Source organism: Brachyistius frenatus, unplaced genomic scaffold (genome assembly GCF_029030835.1).
Source record: "Brachyistius frenatus isolate BFR_SWC_R1_liver_20210118 unplaced genomic scaffold, ASM2903083v1 Contig_245, whole genome shotgun sequence".
In the NCBI taxonomy this organism is placed as follows: Eukaryota; Metazoa; Chordata; class Actinopteri; family Embiotocidae; genus Brachyistius; species Brachyistius frenatus.
The window spans coordinates 247,023-262,865 of NW_027210844.1; the positions used below are offsets into that span (position 1 = coordinate 247,023).

General features: G+C 42.7%; 1 protein-coding gene across 1 annotated transcript; it reads left to right on the forward strand.

Annotated features, from left to right (window-relative positions):
- The first annotated feature begins 849 nt into the window (after window positions 1–849).
- gtf2h4 (general transcription factor IIH, polypeptide 4) lies at window positions 850–15,780 on the forward strand. The gene is made up of 13 exons (XM_069720639.1): window positions 850–978; window positions 3,500–3,604; window positions 3,759–3,890; window positions 4,134–4,316; window positions 4,469–4,577; window positions 6,100–6,168; window positions 6,281–6,364; window positions 8,405–8,585; window positions 10,700–10,830; window positions 12,251–12,298; window positions 12,387–12,465; window positions 13,503–13,564; window positions 14,646–15,780. The coding sequence occupies exons 1-13, from the start codon at window positions 863–865 to the stop codon at window positions 14,754–14,756; spliced, it is 1,410 nt and encodes a 469-aa protein (XP_069576740.1). The 5' UTR covers window positions 850–862; the 3' UTR covers window positions 14,757–15,780.
- The last annotated feature ends 63 nt before the right edge of the window (window positions 15,781–15,843 follow it).

Here is a 15,843-nt window from a genome sequence, read left to right on the forward strand (position 1 = left end):
AGGAAAGGAAAAGTCAGTTCTTCTCTGCCACAGCTCAGAGCGTTCACCGCAGCTTCACGAAGGAAATGTCAACATTTAGCTACGATCTGTTCAAAGGAGCAAAATGATCTCAGAAAACATGAGGAGGATGTCAGTGTTTATCAATGTGTTGTCAAATCAAATGAGGCCTTCAGTCTCCTGTTATGTTTGTGTATTAATCACGTGATCCTTTATATTCCCAACCAGTGGAGAACACTTAGTTTATTACATACTTCATCTCTTTGTTACTCATTAGTAATCTACCACGGTGACAATAATTAACTGCAGTAGTTTTACACAACACATTCAAATTCAGTCACATCGAGGATCTTGTTCGTTCAGTCTCACTGCAGCAGGTGGCGCTGCTGCGCTCCTCAAGTTATCCAACGACCGCCAATGAAAATAGCTAAAGAAGAAGAGGACCAATAAGGACGCACAATTGCGGTCACGTGACCTGGAAACATGGCCACTTGAACATGAGAAATGTGCCAAGCGTCACAATGCACATAGTTTGTACAAAGTGATTTAAACAGTGAGGAACTCTTCGAGAATTCATATCTGTCGTCACAGTAAAAAACAAGTTGAATATCCGCTTCTTACACTCACATGTTGAACCCGCTAGAGCTCCGAAGTGTTTTAATGTGACGGGCTGTCCTGGATGGAACCAGGACGTTAAAGACATCATTCAGGAATCAGCTCTCAAATACAAGTTCTCCGTTGAAGATCCATCTGATCCAGAGAGGAACAGCTGCAGAGTCACATGTCGCAGCTCCGTCTCTGCTCGGTGATAAACAGACAACATTACATGTGTGCAGTTCTCAGTGTTTCCGTCTTCTGACCCGTCATGAAGCTGCGGGTCCAGCTGCAGTGTAAGAACCTGCACGACTACCTGCGCGAGCTGAGTCCGGAGCTACTGGACAGACTGTACAACCACCCGGCGACATGTCTGGCTGTCTACAGGTAGGACGGAGACAACACAGGACGTACAGTATGGTGGATGGATGGATGATTTATGTATGTATGTATGATGTATGTATGTATGTATGATGTATGTATGTATGTATGATGTATGTATGTATGTATGTATGATGTATGTATGTATGTATGTATGATTTATGTATGTATGTATGTATGTATGTATGTATGATTTATGTATGTATGTATGTATGTATGTATGTATGTATGTATGTATGTATGTATGTATGTATGTATGTATGTATGTATGTATGTATGTATGTATGTATGTATGTATGATTTATGTATGTATGTATGTATGTATGTATGTATGTATGTATGATTTATGTATGTATGTATGTATGTATGATTTATGTATGTATGTATGTATGTATGTATGTATGTATGTATGATGTATGTATGTATGTATGTATGTATGATTTATGTATGTATGTATGTATGTATGTATGTATGTATGTATGTATGTATGATTTATGTATGTATGTATGTATGTATGTATGTATGTATGATGTATGTATGATGTATGTATGATGTATGATGTATGTATGTATGTATGTATGTATGTATGTATGTATGTATGATTTATGTATGTATGTATGTATGTATGATGTATGTATGTATGATGTATGTATGTATGTATGTATGTATGTATGTATGATTTATGTATGCTGTATGTATGTATGATGTATGTATGTATGATGTATGATGTATGTATGTATGTATGTATGTATGTATGTATGTATGTATGATTTATGTATGTATGTATGTATGTATGTATGATGTATGTATGTATGATGTATGTATGTATGTATGATGTATGTATGTATGTATGTATGATGTATGTATGTATGTATGATGTATGTATGTATGTATGATGTATGTATGTATGTATGTATGCTGTATGTATGTATGTATGTATGTATGTATGTATGTATGTATGTATGTATGCTGTATGTATGTATGTATGTATGCTGTATGTATGTATGTACAGTGGTGTGAAAAAGTGTTTGTCCCCTTCCTGATTTCCAATTTTGTTGCATGTTTGTCACACTTAAATGTTTCAGATCATCAAACAAATTTAAATATTAGTCAAAAATAACATAAGTAAACACAAAATGCAGTTTTTAAATGAAGGTTTAAACATAACTGTGGTTTATCACCTGAGTTCAATTTCTCGAGCCACACCCAGGCCTGATTACTGACACACCTGTTCTCTATCAAGAAATCACTTCAATAGGACCTGCCTGACAAAGTGAAGTAGACCAGAAGATCCTCAGAAGATAGACATCATGCTGAGATCCAAAGACATTCAGGAACAAATGAGAAAGAAAGTAATTGAGATCTATCAGTCTGGAAAAGGTTCTAAAGCCATTTCTAAAGCTTTGGGACTCCAGAGAACCACAGTGAGAACCATTATCCACAAATGGAGAAAACATGGAACAGTGGTGAACCTTCCCAGGAGTGGCCGGCCGACCAAAAGAGCCAAGAGCGCAGCGACGACTCATCCGAGAGGTCACAAAAGACCCCACGACAACATCCAAAGAACTGCAGGCCTCACTTGCCTCAGTTAAGGTTAGTGTTCATGACTCCACCAGAAGAAAGAGACTCGGCAGAAATGGCTGCATGGCCGAGTTCCAAGACCAAAACCACCGCTGAGCAAAAAGAACATTAAGGCTCGTCTCATTTTTGCCAGAAAACATCTTGATGATCCCCGAGACTTTTGGGAAAATACTCTGTGGACTGACGAGACCAAAGTTGAACTTTTTGGAAGGTGTGTGTCCCGTTACATCTGGTGTAAAAGTAACACCGCATTTCAGAAGAAGAACCTCATACCAACAGTAAAACATGGTGGTGGTGGTGTTATGGTCTGAGGCTGTTTTGCTGCTTCAGGACCTGGAAGACTTGCTGTGATAAATGGAACCATGAATTCTACCGTCTACCAAAACATCCTGAAGGAGAACGTCCGGCCGTCTGTTCGTGACCTCAAGCTGAAGCCAACTTGGGTTCTGCAGCAGGACGATGATCCAAAACACAGCAGCAAGTCCACCTCTGAATGGATGAAGAGAAACAAAATGAAGACTTTGGAGTGGCCTCGTCAAAGTCCTGACCTGAATCCTATTGAGATGCTGTGGCATGACCTTAAAAAGGAGGTTGGTGCTGGAAAACCCTCCAATGTGGCTGAATTACAACAACGCTGTAAAGATGAGTCGGCCAACATTCCTCCACAGCTGGAAAAGATTGAGAGACTTTAGGGGGAAACACGTTTTCACACAGGGCCATGTGGGTTTGGATTGTTTTTCTCCCTTAATAATAAAAACCTTCATTTAAAAACTGCATTTTGTGTTTACTTGTGTTATCTTTGACTAATATTTAAATTTGTTTGATGATCTGAAACATTTAAGTGTGACAAACATGCAAAAAAAAAAGAAATCTGGATGTGGGCAAACACTTTTTCCACACCTATGTATGTATGTAGACATGAACATGTGACTCTGATGCTCCACAGGGAACTTCCCTCTCTGGCCAAGAACTACGTGATGCGCATGCTGTTCGTGGCTCAGCCTCTCCCGCAGGCTGCTGTGGCTCTGTGGGTGAAGAAAGACAGTCAGAAGTGAGTCCGTCTCTTCGTCCTGGCTGTCGGTGTCATTATAATGATCATTATATCATACTGCACCTTTAAACATCCTCATGGTGAAAGTAAATAAACGTCCTGCAGTGCTCACAGCTGTCCTCACTGTTTTTCTGCCTCTGTCTTCTTCCTGCAGGGATCATGATGAGTGTGTCTTGGTGCTGACAGGACTCCGTCTCTGGCACATTCAGCAGCTGCAGGGTGGTCTGCAGGGCTACATCTTAAACCCCGTGTTCAAAGACAACGTGAGGACGGCTCTGCTGGGCGGGTACGTCTTCTGCTCTGATCACTGCGATCAAACACGCCTCTGTCCTCACAAACTGTTCAGTCAGCAGTGAGACTGGATGCACACACACGGCTCAGAGATGTAACCTGGTCACCTGACCGACGGTTCACCTGTTGGGGAAATGTCAAACCCACTTGCTGCCTGCTTGCAGCCAGGATGTGGTCAGTTACAGGATGCGAACCTGTCAGACCACGTTAACCCTTTCCCTGCTGTGTCCTCTCCCAGCGGCCAAGCCTGGGCGGACGAGGGGAGCTCTCTGGGTCCGGACCGCCACGCCCGGGACATCGAGAGTCTGGACCGCTACGCCATGGAGCGCTGGGAGGTGATCCTGCAGTTCATGGTGGGGTCTCCCAGCGCCGTCAGCCAGGACCTGGCCCAGCTGCTGGTCCAAGCAGGCCTCATGAAAAGGTACACGGTCAGATCTCCAGATCCAGCTGGGGCTCATCAAAAATATGATTTTCATGAACATTTTCATGTGTCACTGTGTGATGATAGTAAGAATTAAAGACGTGTCCCAGGTGAGCTCTGTTGTACCTCATGCTGTCCTCTGTGGTTGTCAGTGAGGCGGGGGAGGCACCCTACATCACCTCAGCAGGTTTCCAGTTCCTCCTGCTGGACACAGCCTCTCAGCTGTGGTACTTCACTCTGCAGTACCTCAAAACTGCTCAGGTGAGTGAGTCATCTGCTGCGGTCATAGATTAACTCTGGATCCTCAGAGTCTGTCATCACACTGACCACCAGACATGCAGCGCTCAGATCAGTGACGGAGCTGCTGGACAGACTGTCTGCTTCCTGCTGGAGGTGAAAGAATCCTGAATAAAGGAGCAGCAGTCACTGTTTGTTCTGTCAGATCTGATCATTTACAGTAACATTTACAGTAATCTTCTTCTGAATAATGTGACCACAGATCATTGTGTCTCTTCCATCAGAGAGAGGACAGAAGGAATCAAAGAGCTTCATGTTAAAGCACTGCAGTATATTGGATACACACCTCTGTCAGACAATTATCATCACAAATATAATTGCACACTAGAGTCACAGCTCTGTGGGTCACAGAGGTGTTCATTCATCATTTCTGTTGTCAGTTGCCTAGCAACTAGAGCCAGAACTTCATTGAGGTCACTGAGCTTTGAACTAAATACCTCCAGGTGCAGTGGGACACAGAGTGGACATTGTGTGTATCTGTTTCTGGTTTTTATAGAGGTCACAAAATAAAAAGCAATGATTTTACAACATGAATTCCCCATCAGGTGTGTATTAGTTCCTGGTAGATTACGGGTTTAACATCATATCGAGTGAAAAAGAAGCTCCTCTGTAGCTCCTGTAACACTGTTGAACTCAGGTTAGACAGATTCTACAACTTTTATTTTTACAACTCTTACACACAAAGTAAGTGAGCCGGTGACTAAATGAAATATTTTTTAATCCAGAGAGACTTTAATATCGTTGTCCAGAATTGGACTCATGACCTGAGTGATTACAAGAGTTTGTATTGACCTGGTAGAGCAGTTCAGTAAGGATGTGGTGTTTCATTTGACGATGGCTTGAATAGAATATTACGAAGTCAAACAGGACAAAGATGTTCATATCAAACCTGACATCAGATCTTTATTTATAGAAATGATTAGATATGAAAAAAGTACATAGGATGAGTGCGGTCGTCCCCTGAGAGAGGCTGTAGCCAACAGGGATGTGTACTTCCCCTGGAAGACAGATGTCTCGGTCTGAAACACCCTCCAGTCCCAATGGGATGACCACGTGTCCCTCGACACCTCAGAGGGAGGCAGAGAGTTCAAAGTCTTGAGTGTAAAATAATCCTGATCCTTTAAAACATTGAAGAGGAAAGATGTCAGTGATCTGAGGGGTCAGGTGATTGGACCCCTCCACAGTCACCGCTCCAGTCTCCCTGTTCATTACTTGAACTCAGGGCAGCAGCTCTCGACCTGCACAGGTCGGGTCACCACCATCCTGCAGAGCATCGTGCATCCTCGTTTAGAGTCCACAGCCGGGACAGAATCAGCGGTGGTCCTCCTAAAACCTCTAAACCCCTCGTTAGAGTCCGGCTACTTCACACCACCTCACAGTTTTTTACCTGAAACTATTTTTGTTATTTTATGCTTGCTAATTATTTAATAAGGGCATTAATTTGATAACATCTCCTGATATGTATATCCTGTTTTGTCTGTTGCAGTCCAGAGGGATGGAACTGGTGGAGATCTTGTCCTTCTTATTCCAGCTCAGCTTCTCAACTCTGGGCAGAGTGAGTGGTTCTGTTGGACCTTCCGAGCGGTTATGCGTGTGTGAGGTTTGAGTTACTCGTTCAGTCTGTGTTCCTGTGTTGTGACTGATGCTGTGCTGCCTGTGTGCTGCAGGATTACTCGGTGGAGGGGATGAGTGAGTCGTTGCTCACCTTCCTGCAGCACCTTCGGGAGTTTGGACTGGTGTTCCAGAGGAAGGTGAGACTCTGAGACGACACACGTAGACCACCGGGAGTCTAACTACTGTCTGAGATGATCCTCACGGTCAGCTGGGCCACTTCAGTCTCAGCACACTGATGGTAGACATTAAAGTGAACTCTGGTTCTTATGTTCTGCTGACATTCAGCTGTAGATAATGTTGAAAAATGATCTATCTATGAAAGATATATTCAAGATGTATTGTAGATTATTGTAAAAGTTACACATCACAGAAGGAACAATAACAAATGAAAAGTACCATTTCAGTACGTACATTTTAAAATGGTACTTCAGTATTATAGTGTCGTATTTTCAGTAAATTGGAGGACTTGGAAGTAACAGATTATAAAAGTAGGCCGTCACCATATCAGACTTTCACTCAACAATGGTTGTGGTTGTTGGGTTCAGAACCGTAACATAGCGCTGATAGGATAAGAATCAAACCCACAGTCAGACAAACACAAAGCTTGACACGATATCCGAGTTTTACTTGCAGCAAGGGAAGTCCGTGCAGGGTCTTAGAGTTGTAAACTCTTCACCTGGCATCAGCCAACTCCGAATCAGACTTCCCTCTTTGCACCTTTTATTGTATACATGGGGTTATAAAACAGCACGTGATTACAGTCATATATAAGCATGTTCACATGTTGTGCAACGTGAGTGTGTAGGCATTAAATGTTCTTTGCACACTATATGGGTATGTTTGCTTTTAATTTATGTGCGTGCTAAACTAGATAAGCCAGTTCCCCCTCCGAGGGGATGTGTTGCAGGACAGGAATTCGTGATTTGTGCATGCAGTAGTGACCTTTCAACTACAGTTTAATGCATAGACTAGATGAAACTTTACACACATAGCAGTAACTTAATTTACACACTGACAATGAGTTACTATTTTTCCTAACAGTGGTCAAAAGAACATCTGTTGAACATAATTCCAGTGGGAGTCACATTATGACATCATCGATTATGGGCAGCATATTGCTCCTTGATACTTGATATAAAAGGTAATTTACATAAAGATAAGCTATTGTTATAGTCTGATTATTTTATTAATGTCTTTGTTTTTACAGTTTAGTAGTTTCCATTGAGCCCAGTCAGTCAGCTCAGTGAAATTCATTCATGGTCACAGGACTCATGATTGTTATATACTACCCTCCCATTTTGTGCACTTATGGTTTACTATCATAACCTATTTTATTTATCTTTGTCTAAATGGAAAAATTATATTAAAAATAAATGTTATTTCAAACCGTCGCTTAGACGTATTTAATTTGGTAGCTTTATTCTCAAAACAAAGGAAGAGGGCATGCTGGGAAATGCTTATTAGCCTGTCATATGGTTTGGGGTGAGGGGAGGGGCCAAAGATCATGGGAGGGGGGGGGGTTGTCAGACAAAGCTCCTTCAGAGCCAAGAAGACATCATCCAGCTGCTTTAACCTCCACGATGAGCTCATCTTTGTACACTGGACACGCAGCCACCTTCAGACTCACATCAGATCTATCTGAGGGTTTTTTTATTGGATATTTATGCCAAAATATACGTGATCCGTTTTTGAATTTTTCTCTTAATAATTAATCATTTGTGTTAGACAACATGACCTTGTGGGCATCACAGTGCAGTCAGGCCTGTGGCTGTTTCTAATTTAGATTTACTGGTCATGGTTTGATTTTATTTCACTTTTGGCTTCTGAACTGGATTATTTTATGAATATTTTATAGAGGTGAGAGTCGTGATCAGTAGAAGTAGTAAAAGTATTCAGGTGCTCAGCAGACAAAACAGACTTGGAGATCCCCCCAGACTGAATGCAACAGATTTAGGATCCAAAAAAAGGGTTCAAAACTGAGGAAAAAGCTCTTTGAGTTACATCATTACAGAACATTTTACATTTGCAGAAACCATCATGATCAAACCATCATCAATGATGAATGTGATGATTTATTTTAACAAAGCAGAGTTTATTGATTGAAATGTAAGACTGATTTCAGATGTATGTGGTAAGTATATGAAGCTTTTTGTAACTCTTCCATCTTGTGTCATCAGAGGAAGTCGAGGAGGTACTACCCCACCAGACTGGCAATCACTCTGGCTGCAGGAGTCACTACCAGCTCCTCCTCCTCCTCTTCGTCCTCCTCCTCCTCCTCCAGCCTGGCTTCCACCTCTGGTGCTGGAGATGCAGGCTTCATTGTGGTAGAAACCAATTATCGTATCTACGCCTACACAAGTACGTCTCAGCACCAGAAGATTTTCATGCTGCATTTTACATCATATTTTAAATCATTGTTGAAGTGTCTCTTATTACAGCGAGAGGCTGCCAGCTGGGGGGGGGGTCTTTATCTCTGATATGATGTGTTTCAAAGAATCTGATACAAGTGAAGTGCACCAGAGTGTAATCATTTACACTTCAGACTTCCTGTAAGATTTCAGCCACAGTACAGACAGTCAGCACTCACAGTTCTCAGACATTATCAACATCTGGAGAGAAATGCTTCTTCATGTTGTTTCTGAGGTTCTGTAAGACGTTCAGACGGACTTCAGCGACCTGTCTGTGTGTCGGGTACAGAACTGCAGTCAGGATGTAATGACAGGAAGCAGGAGGAAACACCAGCACCTTCAACACCTACAACCCTGTTTCCACAAAAGTTGGGACGCTGTGTAAAATGTAAAGAAAAACAGAAAGTGATGATTTGCAAATCATTTAAACACGTAGTTGATTGTAAGTAGACCAAAGACAACTTATCATATGTTAAAATGGAGAAATATGTTTGTTTTATGAAAAATATTTTGATTTTGATGGCAGCAACACGTCTCTAAAAAGTTGTGACAGGATCTGTCAACACCACTGTGTTGCATCACTTCTTCTTTTAACAACACTCTGTAAACGTTTGGGAACTGAGGAGACCAGTTTCTGGAGTTTTAAAAGTGAAATGTGGTCCCATTCTTGCCTGGTATAGGATTTCAGCTGCTCAACAGTTCAGGGTCTCCTTGGTTGTATTTTGCATGTCCTGATGCTCCAGATGTTTTCAATGATTGACAGATGTGGACTGCAGGAGGTCAGTTTATCAGCGGACTCTTCTACTACAGAGTCATGCTGTTGGAATACGTGCAGAATGTGGTTGGACGTTGTTCTGCTGAAATAAACAAGACCTTCCCTGAAAGAGACGTTGTCTGGATGGCAGCATATGTTGCTCCAAAACCTGAATATATCATTCAGCATTAATGCTTCCTTCCAGATGTTCAAGCTACCCATGCCATGTGTACTAATGGATCCCTGTACCATCACAGATGCTGGCTTTTGAACTGAGCACTGATAACAAGCTGGATGGTCCCTCTCCTCTTTAACTTTGTTGAACTATTTTCCCACTCAGTCTTTCACAGAGTGGTGAACCTCTTCCCATCTTCACTGCTGAGAGACTCTGCTTCTCTGAAAAGATCTTTTTATACCTGTGGTGGCGGGCTGTGGTTAGCTCAGCTGCAGGGGGGAGAGAGTGATGGAGTGGTTCATGGAACGGTGCCGAGAGGAGGATAATTGGCGCAACTGAACTGAATCAGGGGATTGTTTTCTCTCCTTGATAAGTGAGCAGGACCTGGTGAGGAGGAAGGAAAGGCAGCGACTGGACGGACGCTCGGAGGTTAGGGCAGGAGAGCACCGGAAGCGAGAGCAGCAAGTGTGTGTGTGTGTGTGAAGGAATAAAAGGAACCGTAAAATGAACTTTGTGGCTCAGCGGGTCGTTTGTATCTCCGAGGAACCTCCACGGTAGCCCAGATGTGCTACACTGGCCAGTGTACTTATCAAGGAGAGAAAACAATCCCCTGATTCAGTTCAGCTGCGCCAATTATCCTCCTCTCGGCATCGTTCCCTGAACCACTCCATCACTCTCTCCCCCCTGCAGCTGAGCTAACCACAGCCCACCACCACAATACCCAATCATGTTACTGATCTGGTGCCAATTAAGCTAATTAGTTGCGAGATGTTCCACCAAGAGTTTTTTTTTTTTAAAATTTTTTATCTTTACACAGCTTTTCCAGTCTTTTGTTGATCCTGTCCCAACTTTTTTGAGACATGTTGCTGCCATCCAATTAAAAATGAACAGATATTTTGTATAAAACAATAACATTTCTCAGTTTCAACATTTTATATGTTGTCTTTGGTTTATTTTCGATAAAATATGAGTTTATGAGATTTGAAAATGATTACATTCTGTTTTTAATTCAATTTTACACCGCGTCTTAACTGTTCTGGAATTGATGTTGTAAGATCATTTATCAAACGTGTCCTGTATTTTTTTACCACTTGGCTGACAGAACCTGAGCTGTCTGTGTTTGTGTTCCTGACAGACTCGGAGCTTCAGATTGCTCTGGTGGCTCTCTTCAGTGAGATGTTGTACCGCTTCCCCAACGTGGTGGTGGCTCATCTGACCAGGGAGTCTGTGCAACAGGCCATCGCCAACGGCATCACAGCACAACAGGTACTCTGCTACTGCACACACCACTCATCCAGGTGGAGGAATCTAACCTGAAGAATTCATCTGGTTTATCTTTTCCAGAACTTAAAGAACAACAGAACTCAAAGTTGTGAAAATATGTGACGTGTCTTTACGGAGCGGACAGTCTGTATCTGCAGTGTGAATTATATCCACCAAACTAGTGTTTTAAATTCTCTTTAAATCACATCTGTTCTACACATACTGACATATTGTCCGTATAAAACCAAAGTTTAATCTCTTACAGCTGAGACTGCAGAAAACTGTCGAGTTTATAAAACTGTGGCAGCCTAAAGAGAAGACCGTATTTCCCAGAAACCCTCTGTTCTGATGTTTTTTTTGTGGTGAACCAGCATGTGGTTTTGATGATGAGGAGAGGTTGACTGACTGCAGATGAAGAGTTCCGGTTTGGGAAGACTTCCTCTGAGCTGTAACATTTTTAATACAGCTTCAACTGGGACCTTTTATTGAGGAGGAATTTAGCAAAAACATCTGCAAGTATTGTGGAGATTGGTGTAATTTGCATTCATTTCTGTGATCATGATGTGGTGGAGTGACTGAGAGGTGGAGCCTGGTCATTAAGGGCTGTTTATGTAAGGAGAAAGATTTGAAGCAACAAAAAAATGCTTCTCTATAGTGAAACATAACAGACACAAACCGCTGCACATAAATATTGACCTGAATTTACAGCCCCGTTTCCAAAAGAGTTGGGACGCTGTGTAAATGAAAATAAAAACAGAAAGCAATGATTTGCAAATCCCATAAACCCTAATTTAATTGAAACTAGACCAAAGACAAAATATAAAATGTTGAAATGGAGATTTTTTTTAAATTTGATGTCAGTAACACGACAGGGTCAACAAAAGACTGGAAAAGTTGTGTAAAGATTAAAAAAAACACCTAATCAACATCTCACAACTAATTATGTTACCATGGCAACAGATCAGTAACATGATTGTGTATAAAAAAGATGATTTCAGAGAGCAGTGAAGATGGGGAGAGGTTCAGGAAGAAGCAGCTAGACAGAAACGTTCAGACGCTGGCATTATATGTAAGTAAGAAGGGAGTCAGTAACGGTGTCCAGGGTACGTTTAGTGTTTATATCATTTCACGATTATCCCAGGTGTGTTTTTTCATCTTCATTTGTAGTTGTTTCTGAAGAGATTCAGATTTATGTAATTACATTCAGAGGTACCATTTTATCTGACCAGGACTTTGTCTTTTAGTAGCTGCACGTCAGCGGTGAAAATGTGACGCAGTGTTTCCTCATCTGGCCTCAGTGTATAATACAAATATCGGACGTTGAACAGAAGCCTGCGGACCTCCATGACGAACCTCTGCGTTCATGGAAGAGTCATCATGAACATGAATCCATCTGATAAATGTTTTCAATGATTTCTTCCAGATTATCCACTTCCTGAGGACCAGAGCTCATCCTGTGATGCTCACTCAGGTACAGAAACCCATCCAGTCCTCTGATACTCAACTCTGATCCAATAGTCTGGGTCTGACCTTTAACCCCTCTGAACCGTGTTCCTCAGACCACGGTGCTGCCTTCAACTATCACGGATCAGATCAGACTGTGGGAGCTGGAGAGAGATCGACTGCAGTTCACTGAGGGTGAGCGTTCTTCTCTCTCTCTCTCTCTCTCTCTCTCTCTCTCTCTCTCTCTCTCTCTCTTTGTGTGTGTGTGTGTGTGTGTGTGTGTGTGTGGTCATGTTGTAGTACCACGTCTCCTGTTCCTCCTTTTAATTTGCTGTTAATGGAAACCCGACACTTCCTCTATGTTGTCCCTGTTGTATATTTCTTCTGCACTGATTCCAGCGGTCATGTCCTGCTCTGCTGCTCCCACCTGGACCAGAACCTCAGCTGGTTCTTGTGTTTTTGATCACATACGGTGGATTAAAGGGCCTCTTGTCCTGGTCGGCTCCAAATCTGAAACATCTTTACAAAATGAGTTTTCTGGCAGAAGAAAGTAAAGAAGGAAGAAGCATTTAGTCATTAGTGAAGGAAGAGTCGTGATGTTCTCAACAGTAATAAAAGAGCTGCATGTAGAAGTGACTGATAAAATCAGCTGTGTGGTGAGTACGACATGAGTCTGCTGTTACACTGGTAGGAAAAAGATAAACCTAGAGGAGGCTTTGGTGAAACGAGTTCCTGTACATCTCTTTTATCACTTGATGGAACAAAAACAACTCGGGAAGCTGCTGTAAGGTGACGGTAACATGTGGAAGCAGCGGGTCAGACGCCAACAGGAGCTGTGTTTATGTTCAGTCTTAATTCAGAGGATGTCAGAGGACCGACTGAGGACACATTGCAAAGACAAAATGGCCACATGTGACTCAGACCTCCTCTGAATGGGACCTGAACAGGTCCGATTGTTCATGATCACAGCTGTTCTTTATCTGACCAGCTGTGATCTGATCACCAGGACGGATGAGGAAGGACTGATACTGTCAGCTGGAAACAGGGTCCCTTATACATGAAGTAACACAGTAGTTGTTACCCAGAATTCATCAGTGAACTGCCTTATTTGTTTGTGCTGGCCACATTACACGGCCCTGCTGATAGAGCTGAAGGGTAACTGGTGCTGTCTGAGCGGTTGTACCCGGGACCAGAGAGGATGACCTTTGAACTTGTGTCTCACCTGTCCTCAGGAGTCCTCTACAACCAGTTCCTGTCCCAGGCTGACTTCGAGGTGCTGCGAGACAGAGCTCAGGTTGGATTCTGTTTCCTAAATACATGTCAACACAATAACATGTTTCATATTCAACTGTTTTTTCTACCATCGATCCGTGTTGACTCCTTCATGCTTCAACGCTGTTTTCTGCTGTCACTCTTTTATTTCTATAATTGCACATCTTATTTGTAGATTTCGAGCGTGATTCTTCAAACTGACGCTGCTAAAATCACACAAACACTTTATGGCCAAAAGGAATCAGTGGTCATTACGACACGAGTCTTATTTAGTGGCTGAGGCCAACAAGGTGCTCACAGGACGCACTTCATCCAGGAGTCTCACACAAGGAGTTCGGTGTACTACAGCGAGACTGCAGACAGACGTCCAGCTGGTACCACGGGTCCAAAGAAGATTCTCCTGGAAGCCCAGTGTTCATGTTAAAAACTGTTTTCAGCACATATCAGGATATGATGTCATAACTCCTCCGACAGCCTTCATCAACACATATCTGCACTATAAATAATAATGTGAAGGAGTGGGACCAGACCTGGAAGTGTTCTGGTTCCTGTTTGTAGTCCATGTGGAGACCGGAACGACTTTTCTTTTCTACCAGTGAGGAAATGGCAGGTCTCTTGATCCGGTTGAAATGAATTTACATTTGCTTGAAGATCCGGTCCTCTCTGTCAGTAAGTGCTCTGTGACTGATGGACCAACCGAACACTCAACACAACCTGAACCGCAGGTTAACTCATCAGTCTCTGACTCACTGGCTAGCTTTGCTAACGGCCCCTTTATGAGGGACGCTGCCTGGCTCCTGGATTTCTGCGGTCACTTTTAGGAGCATAAAGTTATCATAACTATTATCATAACTATTTGACCTGCCGAGTGTAAAACGAACCGGAGTCCTAATGAGCCGTCTCGTTCTTTAATGACACTGTAATAGTTGCTATCGCGTTGGAGCAGGAGGGCCAGGGATGAGGATGAAACTGGTGCTTTCTTTACTCCGTTTATTTCTTCTTTTGTGTCTGCTTTTACTTGCTGATGTGAGGAAGATCCCTCCACAGTTACCTGTTGTGAACCCCCATCCTGTCCGCTGTGTAACGCGCTTGTTGTGCTGCAGGGTCTGGGCTGTCTGGTGTGGCAGGACGTGGCTCACAGGGTGATGGTGGTGACCCCGCAGGGACACAGCGAGGTCAAGAGGTTCTGGAAACGACAGCGAACTCACACCTAACTGGACCCGGAGGAGCGGTGATGTCACACCTGAGGACATTTTCTTCCTGTGATGTCACGCCTCTCCCTCTCCACAGGGTCTCAGTGTTATAGGACGATGGAGATGTATGTTTTATTAAATGCTGACTTTCATGTGTTTTGGTTAAACAGAACCAACTGCTCGTTCTTTCCTCTTTGAGTAGTTACAGTGGTTTATTTGCAGGAGAGTCGATGATGAAATGTTTTCTTGCATACTGTATGCAGCGAGGTCTCAACATGGGTCATTATAATGTGCCCACGTTATATGAAGGTACCCGCTGGAGGTTTGATCACTAGTCATGTGATGAAATATCTCCTGTAAATGTCCTGGGAGCAGATGAGTTAAAAACTACTCATCAACAAAACGATCTGCCGTCATCCATGTTGTTGTCGATAATATTGTGACGCTCTTCAAACTGGAAGTGAAACAACCGATTCTGTCAGATTGTATCTGCAACACATACAACTGTCAGAAGAGACCGATTTATGGTTAAAATTAGAACAAATATCTCCATGAGGCTTAATGTGGAAGGATGAGACACCTCTAACCGCAGGATGAAGAATCCAGAGGCATTTTCCCCTTCATACTTTTCTGATTTAAAATTTTCAGTCTTTTAATTAGCTGTATTATACCATGTTGAAACCAAAGGCACTTTTCTCAGTGTTTGTATTCCCATCTAAGCCTAATGAGTCTGCATAGACCCAGAAGTGACCATATTTGAACGGAGGGAGCTGTGGGTCTGACTGATCTGATTGGAAACCTGAGGACAATATGCTCCGCCCAGCGATACTGGGAACCTGACTGCTCCGCAGACTTAAGGTGACCAGATCCTAACGAGCAAAATTTGGCGCCAAGAAAACACATTCGGGCGACAATGTGGGACATGAGATGCTGAAAGATCATAAAATGCTGATACGTCTTTCCAACTTAGAAAATAAACACACAATACACTCAGCAGGGTACAGGTCAGCAGGTGGGGGACTCTACGTACACATTTTGTTTGAATAAACCTTGCCGTACTTCCATGCTAAGTCAATAAAGAAAGCAAAATAAGAAGCAGTAGTTTCTC

Excerpts from the sequence above, each read along its gene's own strand:
- gtf2h4 (XM_069720639.1), top strand. The coding sequence starts at position 863 with ATGAAGCTGCGGGTCCAGCTGCAGTGTAAGAACCTGCACGACTACCTG. Across the intron at positions 979-3,499 it reads ACATGTCTGGCTGTCTACAG|GGAACTTCCCTCTCTGGCCA; the intron begins GTAGGACGGAGA and ends GATGCTCCACAG. Across the intron at positions 4,317-4,468 it reads CAAGCAGGCCTCATGAAAAG|TGAGGCGGGGGAGGCACCCT; the intron begins GTACACGGTCAG and ends TGTGGTTGTCAG.